General features: G+C 48.2%; 6 protein-coding genes; 2 read left to right on the top strand and 4 right to left on the bottom strand.

Annotated features, from left to right (window-relative positions):
• Positions 1-1,675: 1,675 nt before the first annotated feature.
• GSTUM_00009368001 (uncharacterized protein) lies at positions 1,676-4,277 on the bottom strand (the record flags this gene model as incomplete). Its single annotated transcript, XM_002840660.1, has 7 exons — positions 1,676-1,899; positions 1,949-2,145; positions 2,195-2,277; positions 2,346-2,518; positions 2,568-3,006; positions 3,071-4,099; positions 4,152-4,277. 7 exons carry the CDS (start codon positions 4,275-4,277, stop codon positions 1,676-1,678), a joined length of 2,271 nt encoding a protein of 756 aa, XP_002840706.1.
• Positions 4,278-8,378: 4,101 nt separating this feature from the next.
• Positions 8,379-10,284, bottom strand: GSTUM_00009367001 (uncharacterized protein). XM_002840659.2 has 8 exons: positions 10,089-10,284; positions 9,980-10,017; positions 9,740-9,895; positions 9,549-9,682; positions 9,300-9,477; positions 9,081-9,238; positions 8,876-9,012; positions 8,379-8,812 (listed from the first exon to the last, which is right to left on the bottom strand). The coding sequence occupies exons 1-8, from the start codon at positions 10,165-10,167 to the stop codon at positions 8,775-8,777; spliced, it is 918 nt and encodes a 305-aa protein (XP_002840705.1). The 5' UTR covers positions 10,168-10,284; the 3' UTR covers positions 8,379-8,774.
• Positions 10,285-12,468: 2,184 nt separating this feature from the next.
• GSTUM_00009366001 (uncharacterized protein) lies at positions 12,469-13,697 on the bottom strand (the record flags this gene model as incomplete). XM_002840658.2 has 2 exons in its annotated part: positions 12,469-13,492; positions 13,555-13,697. 2 exons carry the CDS (start codon positions 13,695-13,697, stop codon positions 13,024-13,026), a joined length of 612 nt encoding a protein of 203 aa, XP_002840704.1. The 3' UTR covers positions 12,469-13,023.
• A 30-nt stretch (positions 13,698-13,727) lies between these two features.
• Positions 13,728-14,227, bottom strand: GSTUM_00009365001 (uncharacterized protein; the record flags this gene model as incomplete). XM_002840657.2 has 2 exons in its annotated part: positions 13,940-14,227; positions 13,728-13,831 (listed from the first exon to the last, which is right to left on the bottom strand). The coding sequence occupies exons 1-2, from the start codon at positions 14,100-14,102 to the stop codon at positions 13,728-13,730; spliced, it is 267 nt and encodes an 88-aa protein (XP_002840703.1). The 5' UTR covers positions 14,103-14,227.
• Positions 14,228-14,537: 310 nt separating this feature from the next.
• GSTUM_00009364001 (uncharacterized protein) lies at positions 14,538-15,973 on the top strand. XM_002840656.2 has 3 exons: positions 14,538-14,797; positions 14,868-15,139; positions 15,238-15,973. The coding sequence occupies exons 1-3, from the start codon at positions 14,620-14,622 to the stop codon at positions 15,826-15,828; spliced, it is 1,041 nt and encodes a 346-aa protein (XP_002840702.1). The 5' UTR covers positions 14,538-14,619; the 3' UTR covers positions 15,829-15,973.
• Positions 15,974-16,409: 436 nt separating this feature from the next.
• On the top strand, positions 16,410-19,885 carry GSTUM_00009363001 (uncharacterized protein; the record flags this gene model as incomplete). XM_002840655.2 has 8 exons in its annotated part: positions 16,410-16,791; positions 16,881-17,405; positions 17,472-17,751; positions 17,792-18,096; positions 18,205-18,359; positions 18,427-18,555; positions 18,645-18,846; positions 18,912-19,885. 8 exons carry the CDS (start codon positions 16,410-16,412, stop codon positions 19,520-19,522), a joined length of 2,589 nt encoding a protein of 862 aa, XP_002840701.1. The 3' UTR covers positions 19,523-19,885.
• Between the last annotated feature and the right edge of the window lie 1,450 nt (positions 19,886-21,335).

Genomic DNA, 21,335 nt, shown 5'->3' with positions numbered 1-21,335 from the left:
GAACCAATCCAGAAACTTATTTTGAACGCCAGAGCCGAATTTTGACTATCATATATGCCACCCACCCGACAAACCGGCTATCAATCCAATAGGCCAGGGAAAGATATCGTAATGTCTCTCTCGGCGTGTTTCATGCCCATCCATCGGATAAGCCCACCACTACCGTACGGCTAACTATCTTGCCCCTGTTGATCTTCCCTTCCCTTCACCTTCGCTCGGGAGAGACATCTCGTACCGTCGATCAAAGGCAGAAGTGCAACTATCCTAGGGTCGTTTCATCTAGTCTTCTTCTACTTGCCACAATTTTTTTGCCCCTTACTACTAACTTATGTAACCCAATCTGCTGCGCTACTACCTTATATCTTCCCTGGGAGCGAGTGAGCGTGACGGTACCACCGCTTTACGGCGTCCCATGGGAGAAAAGGGTAGAAACCGAAAGGTCGCGATCGTGATACAGGGAAAACGGGGAATCCTATCCGATGTCAATTTCCCAATCCCAGATCGCCAATAACCACCATAGTCGATAAGTTACCATAATGTATTCGTGTTGAAGAAAAAACACTCGTTCCCGAACTATGGATAGCTGGCCGCCTAATAGGAAGTTGGGGTTGGCCTTCTGCACGTATCGTTGGTTGTGTTTGGGTAATGTTACGTTGGCGATTCGATAGGTTTGCTAGCATGGTTAGCGGCTAGAAAGCAAATATGTTGGAAAGGGGTTTCCTACGGCTAGGTGTTTGTGGGATGCGAGCTGGGATGTGAGGGTTGCCTTACCGGTAGGTAGGTATGATAATATTATGTAGGAAGCGGGGCCTTTGGTTTGGTGGAGATGGCGCATGCATTTGCTTCCCCATGTCTCATATTCTTTGAACGCTCAGGCACAAACTATATAACTGGCAGTGAGCGATGCGACGCTTGGAATGAACTTGCGTCGATTACGATTCTGCTCCACAGCGGAGGGATTCCTGTAATCATAGCATATCACTCGAGCGTATATCCAGCGATTATCTTGCTGAAAAACAACCATATCCGGTGTGATGGGTTAAAGTATGAATTATTGTAATCGCCATCGTCAAAGATATCCGTCGCTAGCTAGATACATAAAAAAGAAAGAGAAATGTTTAAGGGTAAGCGCCGCTGAGATTAAGATCCGAGATAAGAGTAAACCCATGTGCTCATTAGAAAGCTATGCAAACACTGTGCGACAGCGCGAAGATTGCGATGGTACAGCTGGTTTTGTTTTTCACAACACACCGACCCCAATCTCATAAGATGTATAGGGTTTTCCACCCACAACTGCCATCCGCTTCATATACACCCCCGCCAACCATGCTTTTTCAACTAACCAAATGCCCGCATGGCCAGGCTTGAGAAATGATAATGGGTCTTCCCAGACAGATGAAGGGGAGAGGGGAAAAAAGCCCAATCCATGCATCATACTACCACCTCATCCATTCAAACATGAAAAAGGAACGAAAAAAAGAGTGAAACAAAATGAAAATGCGAAACCGTGTGAGCAATCCCTATCGCCCACTTTTGAAGAGTTGCAATCTACCTAAGCAGGAAGTTGAATAGCAACCAAACGAGAAACAATAAAAAAAAACATCCAAGAAACACTACACTTTATAGAATGTAAGCCGTATAGATATGGTAAATGGATAATGAAAAGGTGTCAGCGCTAGCGATAGCCATATCTGCTGTACCTTGGCGCAGCAGCGGAAGGGGCGCCGGAGCGGTTGTACATCGGATTGCAGCAGAGGATCCCGACACGGGAGCCAAACTTACTCCCACGTAAGGAAACCATGTGTTTGCGGATATGGGTCGCGACTTGTTCTCTATGAGTAGAAGAAGCATGCTGGAGTATCCATTGAACCAGGTAATTTCCATACTGGTCGCTCGCAACTAAGGGAGTTAGTAGTGGGAAAAATAGAGCAGAAAAGGTGAAACATACTATCAATAAGAGGAATGCGAGGGCGGTCAGGGCGCCCTTCGCACACGCGGTCAAGGTACCGATCGAGAAATTCGTTTCCGCCTATTTTGAGACATTTCTCGACAACTTTGGATGCGTATTGATCCATGCTATACTCAGCGGCATTGAGGACAACCGTATCAACAGCTCTAGAACGGTCAAGAGGCGCCCCATGCTCGCTAAACTTGGGTCAGAAATGTGAGGTAGGTTGAAAGAGAGGAAGCCCACCAAATGTGTTGAATACACCAGTTCCCAAACTGACCATGAGCGATCAGGTCAATCGACTCGAGGACCTCGTTGATACAGGGGCGCTACAGATGTTAGTATGTACAACCAATGGATATCGCAGCAACCCATAGGTATAATCTGAGTTACTAACCTTATCCTCTTCGAGACAATTTTCAAAGATATTCTGGACAACAAGGCTGCCAGTTTCTCCCAACGCAACTTCATGCCACATGCCTCTCAAGGACTCATTTACGTACTTCATGATTTGAGGCGGGGAATCTGACCACCTGAGTTCGAAAAGTTTCTGCCAGACGTGACAAGCGTCTAAAATATTGTTAGCACTGGAAAACTAGGGGAAATAGTCACTGCTCACATCTATGAATGACCGTTTCTGGGATGCGTCGAAGCAATTCGGCGACCATCGTTGCCTTGAAGTCCTCAGAAACACAATCAAAGGCCTTCTGAATAACATGACAGCCAAACGCATCCATGCTCAAGTTGAGGGTATTTCCACGGATAGCACTGGCTATGCCATCTATCTGCTCCGGAGTGCCATGCTCAAAGCATCGCTGAACAAGAAAGTTGCCAAAGCGGTTGATCATAAGGGGATACGCTTGAGCTACAATTGAATCGACGATCGCATGTTTCTGTTCGGCCGTGCCAATCTTAAGCTTCTGTTGGAGAAAGATGGAAGCTTGTTGATCATTATTGCAAACGATCTTATCGACAATGTATTTCCAATTACAGTTGACACTGCGTTCGAGAAGCCGCCGGTAGTTGAGTGGCTCGATGGTGGATACATATGTCTGCCCCTATTTTTGCAGTTTCCTTTAGCCTCAAACACCTACTCAAACCGACAAAACCCAGAAAACTTACTTGAGATTGGCCCCACAGTGTGCTGCTACCACTAGAGCCTGAAGTAAAATCAGCAGTAGAGTTAGGGGAAAGTGGAGTGCCGATTGGGCTCGGAGTATAACCTGTGCTCGAAGAAGCTTTGTTTGAACCTCCATGCTCAAAGTTGGAGCGGACAAATGGGGTAGCCTGTGGGTTGTAAGAAGAACGACGGCCTGTGTAACGACCATCCCCCGTGACAGGTGGACCGCCGCTCTGTAGACTAAAGGAGCGGGGTGTATTATTCCAGATTCGGCTTCCCCCATAGGCATCTGCATCGACCGAGCCCTGGCGCAGTGCATTTTGGTATTGCATTTCGCCATGGGTAGAAACCTGCAAAGATGCCAATTGGGGCATACTAGATTTTGGGGAGGTAGCCCAAATACCGGATCGAGCGTACGGGCCAGTCGAGAGGGGCTGTTGATGGAACTCGGTGGAATGATCGGTCATCGATTCATCATAGGATGCTGATGGCCAGGAGTCAGCTCTGTGTGTGTTTGGGCGAGTAGATTGTGCAAAGGCTGTTTGCAAAGAAGTGATAGCTTGCTCCGGGACATCACCTCCCAGTGAAGACCCATCCTCCCCCGAAGGGGTCAAGACTTGGTCCAGCGTGTGCTTTGCTATCCTTGTGTGGACAAGCTCGTCGCTCATGGCCGATATCTTACTTTGGGCGACCTTTAACTCTGATTGAAGACGATTGACTTCGTGAAAGTGAGCGGCGGGGCGAAAGCCATAACTATCAGAGTTATCAACTGAGACAGGATTCTGAACGGTGTTGAAGGGACCAGGGCTGGGATCTGCTGCCACTTGGATTGAAGGGCTGGTGTACGCCGAAAATGCAGGATAGTTATCTGACTTGACCCTGAAAAGCTCCTTCTGCTGATGCTCAAGAACCTCTCTTTGTTGATCAATCAACCGTTGCTGCTCAGCGAGCTTAGAGAGTAACTGCTGCATGCTCGCCGTATCAGAGGCTTCCGGGAGATTTGGCTTTGGAGCCTTGTTGTGACCATAGCCCTAGTCAGCATTAGTATCATTCTCTAATATTTATCAAAGCAGTCAAACGAACATCGTCAGAAATATTTTGACTCAGGGCTTGTCCGAGCCCCTCCTTCCCGGTAGTTGGTGACAAAGTCAATTCATCTGTGATTTCCTTAGAAGGAGGGGACTCGGGCTGCCTATTGTGTGAACACATTTTTTCGTGACCAAGAAAGTGCAGGGGAGTTTTGTGACTTAACCTTTTTGGAAACTCCGTGTTGACTGACCCCTCCGGGGGATCCTTCACGAGTCATGAATTCAGTTTCGCCAGACCCGGCCGACTGGGTATTATTGCTTTCATTAGGCATAGTGATTTCCGGGGTCACTGATGCTCTAAAAAGTATTAAGGACTGCTTTAGATGTAGAGTTTCGAAACAGTGCCAAGTAGTGAGAAAGGAGTGGACCCGGGTGTTTGACAGAAAAAACGAAAATTGGGTAAAAAGCAAGGATTGAGGATGGAGTGAAGAGAGGAAAGAAAGGGTGGAGAGGAATGATTGTTTTGGGGGGGAAGAGGAGCGGAGGAGGAGTGGAGGTGTTGAAGTATTGAGGGTTGTTGGTAGAGAAGAACAAACGAACGAAGTACGAAAGATGAGTACGCAGACGGCAGACGTGAGTGGGTTATGAAAGTTGAAAAGCGACGCGTAGTCGAGTATTGCTACTCACGAAGATCAGCTATTGCCTCCCATTAAATTTCCGTCGTTCCTCGCTTGAAACCCCCCCCGAGGCAGTAGTTACGCTTCAGAAGAAATCTTCCAGGAAAAGTCAAACAATTGCTGTTAACCCCACAAGAAGAAAACATAAACTACTACTGACTGCCCCCCCCCCAACCCCCTCCACGGACATTAGCCCACCTTTTGCAATCCTAACATCCACCTCAACCCCCAAACTCAGCAGCGTCCCACCCACGAAAGTCCTGATATCATGCGTGACACTAACATCAATCTTACACTCGGCACATCCCAAATTGACTACCAGAGGCGCAAGCTCATGAGTAAAATACCACCACGCAAGTATTGTCGATTATGCTCGGAGCCCATTTTGCGCAGACAGCATATACTAACGCCGTTTCCTTCTTGTACAATTCTATATCTCGCACGCCCATGCTTGAATCTGAACTCCAGACTAGCAATGTGTTGAGCAGAAGGTATCCCAATTAGTATTATTGAATGATACACTTATCGATACTTATCGTTCCATGGGAGGAATTTGACGGCGTGGAGGACTGGGATGGAGTCATGTTGCCCTACCACTTATCGGAAGAGAACTAGAGAACGTGGTATTCTCCGATGCTAAGCTTTAGAACCCACCGTGAGAGGGGAGTGGGTCAGCATCCTGCCGTACTTCTGTAAGGTTGTTATTACTGGTTGGAGTATTGTTGACGATTTGTAGATTGTATAAAGAGCAGGGGTACTGTGCTTACTACAAATGCCGATCTAAAAAGAACCAAGCAAGTCCCAGATTGACGGTAGGGATACCTGACCCGCGCATTGGGATAGCGCGAGCGGTGGGAGTAGTACTGTTTGTAGCTGTATTGTTAGCAAGAAGGTTGGCGGTGCGTGCGTAGGGAATGTTGTAACAGCTCGAGGTTATCAAGGACAACAATGGATGGGTCATCCCGCCTTCTTGGCAGCAGTCACCAGTGTGCGCAGAATTGGCGCTCGACCACCAGTATGGTACCGCGCCGCTAGCATACAGTGTTAGAGGGATCTAGCAGTGAAGATAGACCCTACCGAAAACGCGGTAATAAGAGCAACAGCGATAAACCAGGAAGGGCGAAATGCAAGGGCTGGCACATAGCATTAGAGACCGGGACCGTTAACACCCCTACCACCCACTTGTGTAGTAGCTGTCCTCACAAAGGGTGTCAAGATGTAAACCATGGCCAAGGCAAAATCTAAACTACAATGGGTATGATATAAAATACGGGTATAAAAGGCGGTATACTGGTAGTGTTAGGAGTGGGTTGGATTGATTTGGGGCAAAATTTTCTGGTACTGTACCGTGCTCGTACTGTGCAGCGCAACCAAACTGTGCTCCCATCGAAATTATGTTGCGATGGCGAAGTATCATACCTGAGAGTCTCGCTCGGACGTTGAAGTTGCCTCTTCCAGTAATGTCTGCCGTATTCCTTCCTTTTACAGCACTCGTACTTGTCTCGGCTGAGGGCTGAAGGATAATTGCATAGTCTAGTAGTCTACTGTACCAGAAGAAGCACCCATTCTCCGAACGTCTCCTTCTCAAGTGTATGATACCAGCCTCTAGTTTACAGAGACATTATTTATGCACCGTATCATACTATTTTTATTCCTGAGCCTATCTCTCTACCCACAATCCTTGAATACTATGACAATTGGGGGCAAGTTTGGTCTCGGGCTGTCGCCCACTTGTCTTCGGATTAGCCCCGCATCCTGTCTCAGCGCGGGACCTCAAAGATTTTCAGAGGTTCACGTTAAAGTCGGTCTGTACGAGTACTCGCACTCTCTTGCTAGGCATATTTGGTAGTGGCCATGTTTCACGACTACAGTACTGTACTGTAGATCCCTCTAAATAATAATTAATAATCATATCCTAGACCCCCGAACCCTTGAAAATTTCCTGTTTCTCCTGTTATCGTCTTCAGCAATCAACGCTTTTGTTAGTTACCATACTGGAGCCTCGCAGTTGTGCATACGGGTGCGGTCGAGAGATATATCAATCACATGGTCCTGATACCTGTAATAGAAAATCTGGCTAACCGTTCTTGTTGCAGTGTTCCCAGATTGGGCACGTTATGAATATTATCGATCGGCGGTACAAGTCCATCAGGGCGCGCTTGCTACCGTAAATACGCCGAGAACATACCGGTATGAGAACTGCTGTGGTAACATAAAGCACCGGATGCCTGGGGCGGTGATAGGGGTAGTAAGATATTTTCGAGGTTTTAGTAGCCCGGGGGATTCCCGAGTACTATACGAAGCTGGTATTATAACAAAAATCGCTGGTACTCGAGTAGTGTAAGCATGCCGCGCCAAAAGAAGCGGTATGCTTACACATGAAGCCGCCGTTCGACCAACTCCAGTATAGTCTAACCACAACCCACAACGACACCTACCCGCTCTGTTCTGTATCATACCGTTGATAAACGCCCCGGAACAGGGACTTATGGGTCCAGCAGTGGAGAAAAACTTGCCTGCGCGCGATGTGTTGATCCCGAGGATACTAGATTTAGCATGATTATTATCATAGAAAAACGCCTAAGCAAAGCCCACCAAGACCTTAACCCGGACTTCAGGGCGGTGTTCTTAGGATTGTTTGGGCCTTGATGGGAAAAACTCCTCAGGAAACCCCTAACCCGCCATCCAGCGGCGAAAATTGGATTTCTTGGCATTCTCCATTTTGGTCTATATATACCGACCATCCCCGACCTCCTTCTCCTCCTTTTCTCCTCAGCTCTCTTTGCCTTTTGGTAAGCCTACAACAACTTCCTTCATTGTTATGATACAAATGCTAACTATCGGACAGGCTTAGATCAAGTGTAGTATCTGTTCTTTTCAGTTTAATCACTGAAACGGCTCTCCGGGGCCTGTTCTTTTGGTTAATCATATTTTTGTTTACTCGGGGGATCCTGCCTCTGGCCTGCCATGCTTGACCCCCACTGTGTCACCGGTATCGCACTGTCTCCGGTTGATGCGAGTGGTTTTGTTTGTTATTTTTATCTTCGTTTCTGGCCTTCGTGCGAGAAACTTATATAAGGATATATCACATAACCTCATTCCCGCTTTCGGTGGAAATTTCATGTCGCTCAGCTCATTTACGATACGGGGTGTGAAGAGAAGTCGGGTGGACATATTATCACCAGCTCCTAAGCCATTCAGCCAACGAGAGGGCATGTTTAAATAATATTTCTCACGTCGGAACCCTTGCACCCTCCGGACTCTTTCCCCCATTCAGTAAAAAAAGAGTGACCATCGCTGGCCATTAACCTCAAATTAGCCTGACTTATGCTCACCTCCTAAGTACGCGCCACCACCAGAGGCTTGCCCTCCTAAGTATGGCTTTCGGTGGAAACAAAGCAATTGCTCTCCTCTCGGGCCACCTGATTGGAGAATTTTGTTGACAGCAATCCCTCATAAATCAGAAAGAATAGAAAGCGCCATGCTACTCCCCACCGGCCTGATGTTAGCTAGTAGCTTTGGGTGCTCGAGCACTATAGGCAGTGTATATGATTGGGCCAAAATCAACATCAAGTCTTTCGTGGGGAGAGAGCTTCTTCAATCTTGATAAAAGGTACTTTTCGAATACAACAATGGTATCATACACGGGATACGAAAAAAATAAAGAAGGTCCCACCTTATCGTAGTCTACAATACATTGGCTAATCCCCCCTGGAAGTGAAAAATAATGAACGAGAGAAGGCAAAGTGAGCGGAGATGCAACGTGGGGAAAGGGAACTAAAAAGAATAATGAATAAGCCTATCCAAATACTGGAAAAATCGAGCATTTGATTTTCTCGCCCATCCGTTCCGGCCCCAACCTGTCCGTTCTATCCTGCGAAAAAGGTATGATAAAAATAGAAAGCATACACCCTAAAATATCTATGGGGGTACCCTTTGTTGGATGCCCTTGCTGAAATAAATTATTACCTTGATGTTTCGTGACGCCAAATCTTTGCTCCTTACATGAGCCTATCGAAAGCGGGTATCAAAGTTTGAGCTGGATCGAGAGAGTTAGTGATGATTCCATTGAAGTAATTTGGGTAAGTAGGCTAGTGAGTACCAAGCCAGAAAGAGAATACAAGCTTAGGCCCTGTCATCAAGAGCTTGGGAGTGAGGCCCTTGAAGAATGCGGTAGGCCCCTCATGCTTTATCATGTTGGAGACGATCCGGAAGCCACTCTCGGGGTTTTCAAAGTTCCTACATACCATTCTTGTTAGACGAGTGGGGCAGTGGGGGATCACAGGAGAGGGGCGGGTTTAAATTACCTGTTTTGGATACGAGTCTTGATGACGTCCAAAGGAGCAGAGACGACGAGTGACGCAGACGCTCCGGCAATGGATGCGATGAAATTTTGTCCCCAGGTTGCGGCATTGTAGTCGGTGAGTCCCAACATTTCCTTTGCGAACGCACTACCACCGAAGAGCTACACAAGGTCTGTCAGCAAGGCGTTGGTGCATATATATAGGAAGTGAGAATTGACGAACCGCAAAACTTCCAGGGGCGTTTCTGGCAGCGGTCCACCCCCATCCTCTGTACAAACCTAATCCCTCGTCGGAGATTATCTTGAAGAGACCCCGTCCTCTGAATGCCTCTGGGTTTGTTTGGCGCTTGATCTTGAGTACGTCAAGAGGGAGAAGAACAATTTCTCCGATGCCAATCAAACTAACAACGCAGCTGTTTCAGCCCTCAAAGTGCTTTAATGTATGAAAAGAGCTGAGATAGTAGTAACAAACCTTCCGGCGGTGGCATGCAATATAGCCTTTCCACTCCCCCTTCCAAAAGCCCTGTCAAACTTCTCACCATGGTGTGTGGAGAGGTAATCCCTCACAAAAGGCTGACCACCATACTTATAAACTCTTTGCGACACCTGTTCCGCACCACACGATCAACTTTCACCGTCAGCGTGAAGAGGAAACAAACTTACCTTATACCCAGCAGCATACCCCAATCCAGGGAACAACGAGAAAAACTTGCGGCCGAGAGGAGCGGCGGAATATTCCTTAAAAATGACAGTGTTCAATTGTGACACAGAGGCGATCTTTCCATGATTGCTCATCAACCGCTTCGCAATGGTATCGACCTTGCAGAAAGAAGGTCAGCTTTCTTGCGATACCACTCACGACAAATCCCACTTGAATAAGTGAGAATATAGGCAATGACCCACAGGGTGGAAAACCGCCAATTCCGCAACACCAGCACATCCTGAAAGGCCGGATTAGAATTGATCCCCCAAAATAAGTCGGATAAGAAGAGAAAGGGGGACTATATCTCACCAGAACCGAGTAACCTAGCAATGCCGGACTCCTTCTTAACGTCCCTCGCTGAGGTATTGGAAACGAGTGCCGGAGACATTTTTCAACGCCGAATTAAGATCGTAATAGAGGGAGAATTAAAGGCAAGGACTCAACTATTCAAATAGATAGATTGAAGAAGGTTTGTAATGGGTTTGTAATGGGGCTTTTTTTTTTCGGAGGTGGGAGGAGGTCGGTCATTTTGAGGAAAAAAAAATTACAGTTGGTTTTATCCCGTGACTTGGGAATTTTTGAGTCGTGCCAAGACAGCGATGACATGCGACAATTAACTGGTAAACTATCATACCGGTAAAGCACCCTTGTCAATCCCTGAGCACCAGTTTCGCGCAATGAACCTGATACCACAACCGTTCTGTACTCGAGTACCGTAGAGTGCTTGCCACGAGATTAAGTTGTAGGACGGGGATGCAACCGCTTTGTCCAGCAATGTACTCGTACTAGTACTGTACGAGTACTGTACAGTACATATACGAGTACTCGGGGGTAGGAAAAAGTATGGCAAAGTCTTGGCTGCCAAACACATATGATAGTTCGCCATACTTTCCCTTACCCCCTAGGTAAAAATACGATGACAACCCAGCCCCAATACAGTGCAGAGATCTGTATTTCCATGGCCCCCCTTTGCTTGGGAACACGATATCTGGTAGTAGGACCTTTCATTTTGGCTGGGACTTAGACACAATTTAGAGTGTGGGGTTGAGAGTTTGACGTTTTCGGGATGGTGCAGCAGGTTACGTACCGTATCATCTCCACCCCATAACTTAATCTCGCAGCGAGCATCCTCAAAGGTATTCTGTTCAGTTAATATTCTCTCAGTCAAGAGGAGCGATATAATAAAAACCACAAGGTCAGCCTCTATGGTCACCCAGGCCCTGCTACTCCAGTAGCAGGTGAATGATCGGGAGTCTAATAGTCTACCAGTACCAACTTGAACGGCTACCCCCAAGCTCCCCGATCCCAATGCGACGACAGAAAATAAGAGCTATATTCCCCAATAGCACGCCCCACAGCGGTTCATCTCGGGAGGACGCGAACCATCCCAGTCCTAGGCGTGGGAGCGAGGATCCTTCAAGGGACTAGTGTGTTGTCTCCATATGGGTAATATTTTCAATAGGATGGATTGCCGTACTTGAGTTGATATCCTTCCAATTTGAGGGTTTTGGGGACCCAAGAGAGCGGTACCCAGTGGCTGATTTCGGCGCTGTGGACTCTTCATCAACTCAGCACCAGTTTGCATGCTCCCCCCCGCGCAGAGTAGAGCACTCAGCGGCATTCTTGACTAGCTTCGAGACTTCCCGTGCTCATTGCTTGGCGGCCAACAACACTGCAATAGGTATTATTAGCGCACCGTAATATAAAGCTGATGGACGTACTCGAGTAGTGTGCATGACCTGGTCGTTGTCGATAGTCTTCCTCTACGTACGTCTTGATTCGGAAACAAAACGAAATATTTTTTATAAAACACTACTCCACTATCATCCTCACCATCCAAACCCCGCAAATCAACCTCTACTCTCGAATAGCGGTTTTAGGGGTCTGTATGCTCTTCCGGTTTCTTTCCTAGATCCGAGCTACGGATGGTGTTCACATTTTGTGTATGATATCATACTGAGAGAAATAGAATGAGTTACTTTACAGTGGTGAATGGCTCCTTTCCCACTTTTTCTTTTTTTAGGAACACAGTGCAAAAGGGGCTTTTTCCTAACATGAGAGCTCTTATCACAAGTCCTGGTGTTTGGTTTATTAGCCAGTAACATTTCTCAACCTTGATACAGTTCAGCGCAAGGGGATATTCTCCATCGACCATACAGACAAGACGAGCTGGGCGTATTATACTCCTACTGGTATCCAAAGTCAATTTCGGATAAACCACCATGAGCCAGTAACAGAAAATACCCAAACCGGTACTATGCCCCCGAGGAGAAATAGTAGTAATATTTCCCAGGTTTACAAGCCACTGTGCACTCATTGCACCGTAAAATTTGCTGTCCCTGATACATTTACACACATACCGGTACGATAATCACTTACAAGGGCACACAACAACAACGAGCAGCGATGCGGGGCATCTAGTATCGGGCCGGTCGGCCAGTCATCCGACTCCACCACCCCCAGCTCCAGCTGCAAGTAACTTAGGACAACATAAGGAAAAGTGTGACGCTTTTTTGTGTCCCGTTACATCGAATCGTTATGCAGGGACCGCAATACCGGAAAGTCACATCCACTTGTAAGAACCTAAAAAAAAACAAAGGACAGAGGGGGCTCCTGGAAGGTCAGAAGCACAGTATTGGTCTTAGTAACCGATTCTATAACGCCCTAACCACGATACCACTCTTAGAAATTTTGGATCCTTTATCCTTCACCGGTCTCGGCATTAGAATACTAAATTACTGCTGATGGAGTTCGCCGAACCCTCGGGCACCCATACTGGTACCGGTATGTGACCCGCACCTTTTTTTTTTTTTCCCCAGCCGTTCCTGGTGCAGATTACTGTACGCCATCACCGGAACCAGGGACGCGAAGCCTAACTTTCTGATGCCCAGGTGGGCTTTTTTTTTCTCCAAAAAATTTCCGATGTCCACACCCCTGAGCTGTGGGCAAACTTCAACCCCCCAGCACAATATGCTTTCTTGTTCCTTCCACCTTCTTCGCTCGAACCCTTCTTTGCCCCAGCTACCACCGCAAGCAAGTGTTTCTCACTTTCCATTTACAGACATGCATTTCCGATCACTCGCCACCCTTTTCCTACCAAGCCCAAGCACCCCCGGTAAAGCTGTCTCTACTGATACAACAAAAAAAAAAAAAAAAAAAAAGCCCCCCACAGAAAGTAGGCAATACGCAGAAAAACACATCCCATGTAATAAAGTCAAAGAAACAAGCAACGCTATCCTAGAATCTATTTTGAAATTCCAACCTTCTCGAGAATTTTGCTTCCAGCAGTAGAAACCGGAAACTGTTTCTTCTCTCCAAAGATGCCTAAGAGTTGTCTCCAGACAACACCGGGCTCCTGCGAAGCGTCGATACCCTTCCATATGTTCTTCCCCTTGTAGTATTCGACGACAGGCTTAGTCTGTTGGTGATAGGTGACAAGACGCTTCTTGAGAGTTTCGGCGTTGTCGTCAGACCGTTGAATTAAGGGCTCGCCAGTGATATCGTCCTTCATAGACTCCTTCGGAGGATTGAAGATTCTATGATAGGAGCGCCCAGAAGCGGGGTGAACAAGACGTCCAGTGATGCGAGCAACCAGGAGGGCATCGTCAATCTCGAGCTGGACCACATGATCCAGCTTCTCGCCACGGTTGGCAAGCATAGAATCCAGACGATCTGCTTGAGGAACAGTGCGAGGGAAGCCATCAAGAATGAAACTAAAAAAAAAAACTCTGTTAGACAAACAAAAGTGTTTCTACTACAGCTATGGTTGAAATACCCATTCTTGCATTCAGTATTGTTGTCAAGTTCGTTCTTGATCATACCAACCATGATCTCATCACTGACCAAACCACCCTCGTCCATGATCTTCTTTGCCGCACGACCGAGAGCTGTCTTTTTCGCGACCTGGGAGCGAAGCATGTCGCCAGTAGCCTAGAACAGTCATGTTCATTAGTATTGATAATAGCCCTCAGAATATTTGCATCGCAAGAGAAAACATGCCAGGTGGCAGATACAAAATTTCTCTTTGATCTTTGGAGCCTGTGTGCCCTTGCCTACATTTTACCCCCACGTTAGCCGAGGCGTGCGTTTTGAGGGCGGTTTGCCAAAATAAACTTGAGACCCAGCTTTATACGAAAAGAAAGAAAAAAGGCATCACCAACCAGCACCGGGAGGCCCCATAAGAATCATCCTAAGTGAATCGACTGGAGCATCCGCCCCGCTGCCGGGATCCCCAGTGATGCTTAGTTCGAGTTTTTCTATCCGTTCCTGCAGCTTTTTGACCAAGTCCTTGAGACTTGCAACATCTTCTAATGAGGGTGCCATATTTGGAATTTTTTGATTTTTTGAGTGGAGTTGAGTGGAGAGTGGAGAGTGGAGAGTGTAGCGTGTATGAGTGGAGTCGAAACCAGAAGCGCAATTGATAGAAAGGGACGGGCCCCGGAAGGACGGGACAGGCTGGAGAAATAAGTTGAGGATTTGAAGGGTTGGGGTTTACTTCGGTCTCACGGCCCAACATTGTCCTGATCTCCTCTGGTCCGACTACTGCCGAAAATATGCACAGAACAAAAAAATCGGCTTCAATTCTTCTCTTTTCTATTATCTATTGAATGGTTTAGTTATCCTATCGTTTTATCTTTACATCCCTTGGGCGGGGTGCTTCCGTGTCGCATACCGGTAGGGTTGTTGTTGGTGGGGCTCGAGCGTGATTGCGAGCCTCTCGACACCTCTCCAGCACTTCTGCCAAAGCATCTCGATACCCCCAACACCCCTCATTCAAAGCCCACTAATTCATCTCGGTCAACTAATATCTCATCCCGAAACTCCCCAATAGTATACAGCGATGCCTCCTACACTTGGTGAAGCTGTTCCTAGTACCACTGTCTCCATAGCCCCTCTCATTCTCCTCAGCGCCTGTGATCACTATGGTCGCTCAGCGAAGGGAACCAGGAGAAGAGTTGTCGGTGTATTGCTCGGTCAAAATAACGGATCAGATGTTAGGGTAACAAATAGTTTTGCCGGTACAGACTTCATTATTTCTTTCAGCCTGTTCTGATGGAGAGTTGATGTTGACGATGATGACTTGTCTAGTTCCGTTCGAAGAGGACGAAAAAGATCCGGCGGTTTGGTTCCTCGACCACAACTATGTTGAGTCTATGAACGATATGTTTAAGAAGGTCAACGCTCGCGAGAAGCTTATCGGCTGGTATCACTCTGGGCCTAAACTCCGTGCGTCTGATCTGGAGATAAACGAGCTATTTAAACGATACACACCCAATCCTTTACTCGTTATCATTGATGTGGAGCCTAAGGAACTCGGGGTACCTACCGATGCTTATTTCGCTGTCGAGGAGATCAAAGATGTAGGTTTCACCACAAGCTAGGGTTTCCGGTTGGGCTTGGAGATGGTGTTTAATATATTTTTGACGGTGGAAGTTTGGGTTGACATTGCTGCTGATAGGACGGGACCACTACTACGAAAACCTTTGTTCACACGCCATCGATAATCGAAGCTGAGGAGGCAGAAGAGATAGGTGTTGAACATCTGCTCCGCGATATCCGCGACGTCGCCGTTGGCTCGTTAACCACTCGGGTCAACTCCCAACTTCAGTCACTTCAAGGCCTCCATCTCCGTCTCCGGGATATTGGAGCCTACCTCGAAAAAGTTCTTAGTGGCCAACTCCCCGTGAATCACGCTATTCTTGGAAATCTCCAGGATGTCTTCAACCTCTTACCCAATCTTTCAACCCCATCCTCGACAGACGGCGAAGATGGCCACAACAACGATTTGGCCCGGGCTATGAGTGTCAAGACAAACGATCAACTGATGGCCATCTATGTCTCTTCGCTGATCAGGGCTATCATTGCATTCCATGACCTTATTGATAACAAAATCAAAAATCGGCAGGACCAAGCTGAAGAGAAGGAAAAGGAGGAAAAAGAACGTGCGGAGAAGGAGAAGAAGGTAGCCTCCTCTCCCGACAAGGACGGCCCTTCTGAGAAGGGGAAGGAGGAGTCGCCTAAGGAGAAGAAGAAGGGGGAGAAGGAATAGACATGACATCAATGTCATCAGAGCACTGTATGTCGAAACTTTGGGGAAGTAAATAAGTGCCCAGGCTTGGAGGTCATCTTCCTTGTAGCATAATGACTAGAATTCCGGTATATGGGCGCGCTTTTCATTAAAAAGCCTTTGTTTTGCAGATGCATATTTTAAATCAATCTTCACCATTTGGATTATCCCTACAGTAATTCAAGCGGGCTCCCAGCTTTTATCCTAAACTCGCCCCACAGTCGCTCCATTAAAGCGATCATCTAGGGCCACTAGAGAGCCTGCTTGCGCTCGAGTATGGCTTCAGAACGGGATAGCTAGAATAAACTAGTGATTTCTCGAGCAGATTACTCTGCGGTAGGCTATTGCTGTCTTCTTCTCCTAAAGGGGATGTACCGCATCGCAGGGAATAAACAGTTTAATGCTTTCGCAGGCATCTAAATTAAGCATCCCCGAATGATATCATGGAATGCCACCGCGAAGCCAAGCCAGCCCACCAAGCAACCCCCCCCCCAAAAAAAAAAAAAAAAAAAACATTTCCACCCCGCCCCCCGCTCAACCACCAACAACCTAGCAACTTTCCAATGACCACAACTCTGTCAGTGGTGGAGTCGGCCAAACGGCAGGCGGCCTACCGCGCCGTTGACGAGCACTTCCCCCAACACGCCCGTTTTGTCGGAATCGGTTCCGGCTCAACAGTAATCTACGTCGTCGAGCGGATCGTGCACCTCGGCCGCGATGTCACCGATTCCATCACTTTCATCCCGACCGGGTACCAGTCCAAAGAGTTGATCATCAACGGTGGCTTGAAGCTTGGTTCTATCGACCGCCATACCGAGCTTGACATCGCCTTTGACGGAGCGGATGAGGTGGATCCTTACTTGAACTGCATAAAAGGCGGAGGTGCATGTCTGTTCCAGGAGAAGCTTGTCGCGATTTGCGCGAAGAAGTTTGTCGTTGTCGCTGGTGAGCACTGCTTCCCTACCCCTCTGCAGAGACTACTACATCACGTTTGAATCGAAGCTGACAGGTTTTCTTCGAATCCGAGAAAAAAGACTACCGCAAACTCTCACCCTCGCTTTCAACCCACTACGCCCCCGGCATCCCCATCGAGGTCGTCCCTCCAGCCGCCACTCACATCTTATCCCGCCTAATCACTCTCGGCGCCGTCAACCCCGCGATCCGCATGGGCGGAACATCCAAAGCCGGACCATGCATCACCGACAACAGTAATTTCATAATCGACGCTCCTTTCCCCGACGGATTCATCCCCTCGCCTTCCTCCCCTCTATCTCATCCGCATAAGCCGCTCTCGCCAGCACTTTCTGCTACTCCCGTCAACGCTGCTGCTGTTGAGCGCGGCGGCGAGAGGGTCGGGGGCATGGATATTTTAGGGAAGGAGGGGGGGCATCCCGGCGCTGCGGTTGGGATGGGCGTCGGCAGTAACGAGAAGGTGGAGGAGTTGGCAAGGGCTCTAAAGAGTATTGTTGGCGTCGTCGAGCATGGGATTTTCTGGAATGGAGATCGGAAGCCGGTTGTGGCTTACTTCGGAATGGAGGATGGAAGGGTCGAAACCAGAGGTCATACATAGTCTAGTGGCTTGGTAATGTCGTATCGGCAGGCTGGCGTGTCGGACATTGGATCAGGGTGTCTCTTTTTATTTTCCTTCGATATCCAAACTCCCCAAGCACTTAATCCAATTATTCCTTCCTGCTATGGTAGTGATGTTGAGGACGCTTTACCTGAGAAGAAATTCCACATGTGCACAAACATCTCCCCGGGTACACTTGAGTACAGTACGAGCACTGGACTGTACCCTGCAGTATGGATCTTTGAAGCAACTCAATCAACCGAGCCCACCACCCAAAACCAATGGACCCAATCAAAAACCCCCCACCAAATCACAACTTCTCACCCGAAAGATGAGTGAATACTCACCTGATCACGTGTGACTCACCACAAACAGTGACACAGCCAAGCCAATGCATGCATGCCTGTTACAAGTAAATTTAGCGTGGATTCAAAACAGACCAAAAACAGCCCACCAGCCCACCACCGGTCGAAGCTGTTCCTTTTTTCCGCCCACGCAGCAACCAATTCCCAACATGAGCTCTTCATCATCGCGAAGGCCAACGTTAACCCGCCTCACTCGCTACGACACTCCCGACGCTGACCAGTTCGTCCTGCTCCATGCTACTCCAACTAGTGCAGTGCGCCCATTGGATCTCAAGCTTCATGCGACGGAGGGGGAGAGAGCTTTTGCTACTAATAGTGATTTACCCCGCCCGTTCCTGCTCTTCTGCGTTTGCGCCCACCCGGGCCTCCAATTTCTCAACGTGAGACATAGCTAGCTAACTGTCTGAGCTCGGGTACCGGTAGTCACGCAATCCAAGATTTACGAGCTACGCGCGAGGTCGTACACTGGGACTTCGGAAGACCTAGAAAAGATATTCTTGGCTTTGTTACTGAAGCAGGATGTTGGGGTAGAGAGGGGTGTGGAGTTGGCTGCTGCGGTGGATGCTAAAGGTGTTACAGTATGGCTGCCATGCTTCCTTATTTGGAACAAGGGAAGAGATACTAGGTCCGAGCTGATGAGAGCAGTTAACGGTCCGACAAGATATCGGCGGGATAAAGCAACGGATCGCGGCGTTGCAAATTCCCGAGGGGGAAGTTGAGATACCGATTTTCGAGTGGGCGGTAGAGGCCTGTGGGGATTTGAATAGTGGCTCGGTATGTGGCGCACCCTTGTGATCAGTCGGTTGGTCAGCATCCAGTGTGGGCAGAGCTAATTTTTTTTTTGAGGGGAGTGGTTGGTATAGACTCAGTTAGGTAGTCTTCAGCGTAAGGTTGAATCTCAGGAGAAGGAGATTGAGGCTCTTACGAAGCAATTGAAGGATTTGGCGGTGTTCAAGAAAGAACATGAAGAGATGCTGTTGGTAAAGTTTAGTGAATTGCTGAATTCCAAGAAGACGAAGATTAGGGAATTGAGTCGAGAGTTGGAGGTTAGAGGTGGTGACGCGGGTACGTTCCCCCCTGTTGGGTTGTCTTACAATATCCGATGGGCTAATCATGGAATACCTTGGCAGTATCTTCAAAGGCGGAGTCACCAATAGCGGAAGACGAATCGGAAGTTGCCGAGCCAGCCCCTACCAGAGGAAGAGGAGGCAGAGGTCGAGCCAGAGGCAGAGCCAAGGCCGCGGCACCCCCAAGAAAACGAAAGCCAATCGCGCCCCCCACCGATTCCGAATCAGACAGTTTCGCAAAAATGGACACGGGTAGCAAAGGGAGGCCATCTCCCGATGACGAAACTGAGGACTCCGAGGAAGAGGCCGGACCCAGCCGTGGATATCTACGGCAAGACGCCAGGAGCGACCGGAGCATTACCGAAGACGAGGACGAACTTCCCCCCGTTAGGAGACCAATCGCATTCACCATTAAAAAACCCGACCCCGAACCCGAGTGGACCCCCGATGAAGATGTCGAGATGGACGAACCGCTCCCGGCGCAACCTGCCAGGATCGGCGGACGGACAAAGAGTGGGGGCGGGAAGGGGAAGAAACCCGCTCCACCGCCGACGTCACGGGGTACAGGCAGAGTCACTCGGTCAAAGCCGCAGGAGCCAAGTCCCTCGCCCCCACCTTCTCCTCCAGCAAACGACAACGACGAGACAGGAGACAGCGAAGACGAAGAACTATAGAGTACCAGAAGACGTGAGAAGAGGGGAGGATGTTGCGATCTTACACTTTCCCTTTTCGGACTCGGAGTATATATTAGTAGTACTATAGCTACCGTACCCGTGAGACGCCCGAAAAAGACAATCGATTATACCGATACACCCTTGGCCAGATGCGTCCACGTGAGGCTTTTCCTACACCGTGCTTCATTGACACGCAACCATGCATTCCGCCGCACCGCCAGCCAATTCTCTGTGCGTGTGAAGACATCTGCACACGGCGGAAGGCGGTCTATTTATCCACATCTATCCAGTCTAAGGCGCCCAATTGCATAATGTAGACGGTATTACAAAAAAAAAAAATAGTTTTTTTTCTTTTTCCAAAAACATACCAGTGTATACGGTGAATGATATTGTATAAAAATTTAATACAAATACAAATCCCATTTCGCCACGGCATCATAAACCGCCAGGACAGCAAAAAAAAAAAACCCGAGTCGATGACCACCGTCTCACAAAGGCCTAAAACTTTCCCCCCTCCCCAAAGAAACTGAGAGCCCCACACAAAATATCCCGAGGGCGGTTCAGGATCATATTTACAACACATGACACGATCTCGCAGCTTCTCGAAACCTCTCTCACATCAGCCGTGTTCCCATTGTCAGCACTGGTAGGGGGGGAGTGGGGGGGGCGGTTGCATACCGAGTGATATACCATGAGTGCCGAAACGGTTTTTCTCCTCCCATATCGGGTACTGTAATGATACCGGTTATTATTGGTTCCGTTTGAAACAACGGTCGCGGATTTTTGACTTTTTTTTTTTTTTTTTTTTGCACTTTGGACAGGAGCGGTGCAGTGCTTACCGAGTCGCTTCCCCCCCCCACCGGGGGAGTGGTACTATTCCACAGTACTCTGCCCGCATTGTATCATACAATATCATACTCCACCCTGATCTAGGGGAGAAGAAATGTGACTTGCACATTCCTCCGTCACGTGAGATCACTCGAATATGGATGTGATGATTGGGGGAAAGTATTCCTTCCTCTGTTTTTTTTTTTTTTCCTTTCCTTTTTTCCTTTTTTCCTTCTTCTGCCTTGTGGAGGGATGGCTGGGTTTGGGGTGGGAGGTACTGTATTGTGCCGGCGTCCGAGAATCGGGTTCAGTCAAGCCCCCAGTTGCCATCAAGAGTGGGTGCGCTAGTCTCGATATGGTAGAAGACCTTGCTTATCCGGGCAATATATTATTCGAGTAGTATCATACTTGTATTACTCAACCGATGCTTTTCTTTTCATTTTTTTTTTCTTTCCGCACAAGTGTCAACCACAAAGCCGACTTTGGGGGTTAGTATGATGGGAAGCACCTCTCTAGCATAAAGCATATTGTGTAAATGCATTCTTTACATGAATTCGGGTCGTTGTACGGGCAGGCAAATAATAATGGCATAATTATGGTGGTGTTGCTCTTCGAAAGGTTTTTGGTTGTCTGAAGGTGCGGGCACCATGGCGGGTACTGCTCTGGGGTGCTGGATGGGGCTTGCTGGGCGGGTAGGGTTAGGTTTCGTTTACGTTAGGCTGACTTGTGACCTTCCGCCCGGGTTTTTTTGGGGGTGCGAGTTACTGTAAGCTGGGCCGAGGGTTAGAGGGTGATGCGGTCATTGCGGTGCCGGTATTGGTTGTGAGCCCTTCTCCCTTCGCACTTGTATGCGATATGGGGAGGTATGGGAAGGCAAACTACAGTTACAGCACAGCTTGGCTTTGACCCGCCTTCAATGAATGGAGGAATGAATTAATTCGGGAGAAGCGCATTCGAGGAGCACCATACCGGTACCGGCGTCGTG

This window comes from Tuber melanosporum, assembly GCF_000151645.1.
Source record: "Tuber melanosporum whole genome shotgun sequence assembly, scaffold_55, strain Mel28".
Classification (NCBI taxonomy): domain Eukaryota; kingdom Fungi; phylum Ascomycota; class Pezizomycetes; order Pezizales; family Tuberaceae; genus Tuber; species Tuber melanosporum.
The sequence above is the reverse complement of the archived record's forward strand: the minus strand, read 5'-3'. Positions and strand labels throughout refer to the sequence as shown.

What these genes read in the sequence shown, in the direction of transcription:
- GSTUM_00009367001 (XM_002840659.2), bottom strand. Translation starts at nt 10,167, where the DNA reads ATGTCTCCGGCACTCGTTTCCAATACCTCAGCGAGGGACGTTAAGAAG. An exon ending in TGCTAGGTTACTCGGTTCTG is followed by an intron (nt 10,018 to 10,088) that starts GTGAGATATAGT and finishes CCGGCCTTTCAG; the next exon opens with GATGTGCTGGTGTTGCGGAA. An exon ending in GGTATGCTGCTGGGTATAAG is followed by an intron (nt 9,683 to 9,739) that starts GTAAGTTTGTTT and finishes GGTGCGGAACAG; the next exon opens with GTGTCGCAAAGAGTTTATAA.
- GSTUM_00009364001 (XM_002840656.2), top strand. Translation starts at nt 14,620, where the DNA reads ATGCCTCCTACACTTGGTGAAGCTGTTCCTAGTACCACTGTCTCCATA. An exon ending in GGTAACAAATAGTTTTGCCG is followed by an intron (nt 14,798 to 14,867) that starts GTACAGACTTCA and finishes TGACTTGTCTAG; the next exon opens with TTCCGTTCGAAGAGGACGAA. An exon ending in CTGTCGAGGAGATCAAAGAT is followed by an intron (nt 15,140 to 15,237) that starts GTAGGTTTCACC and finishes TGCTGCTGATAG; the next exon opens with GACGGGACCACTACTACGAA.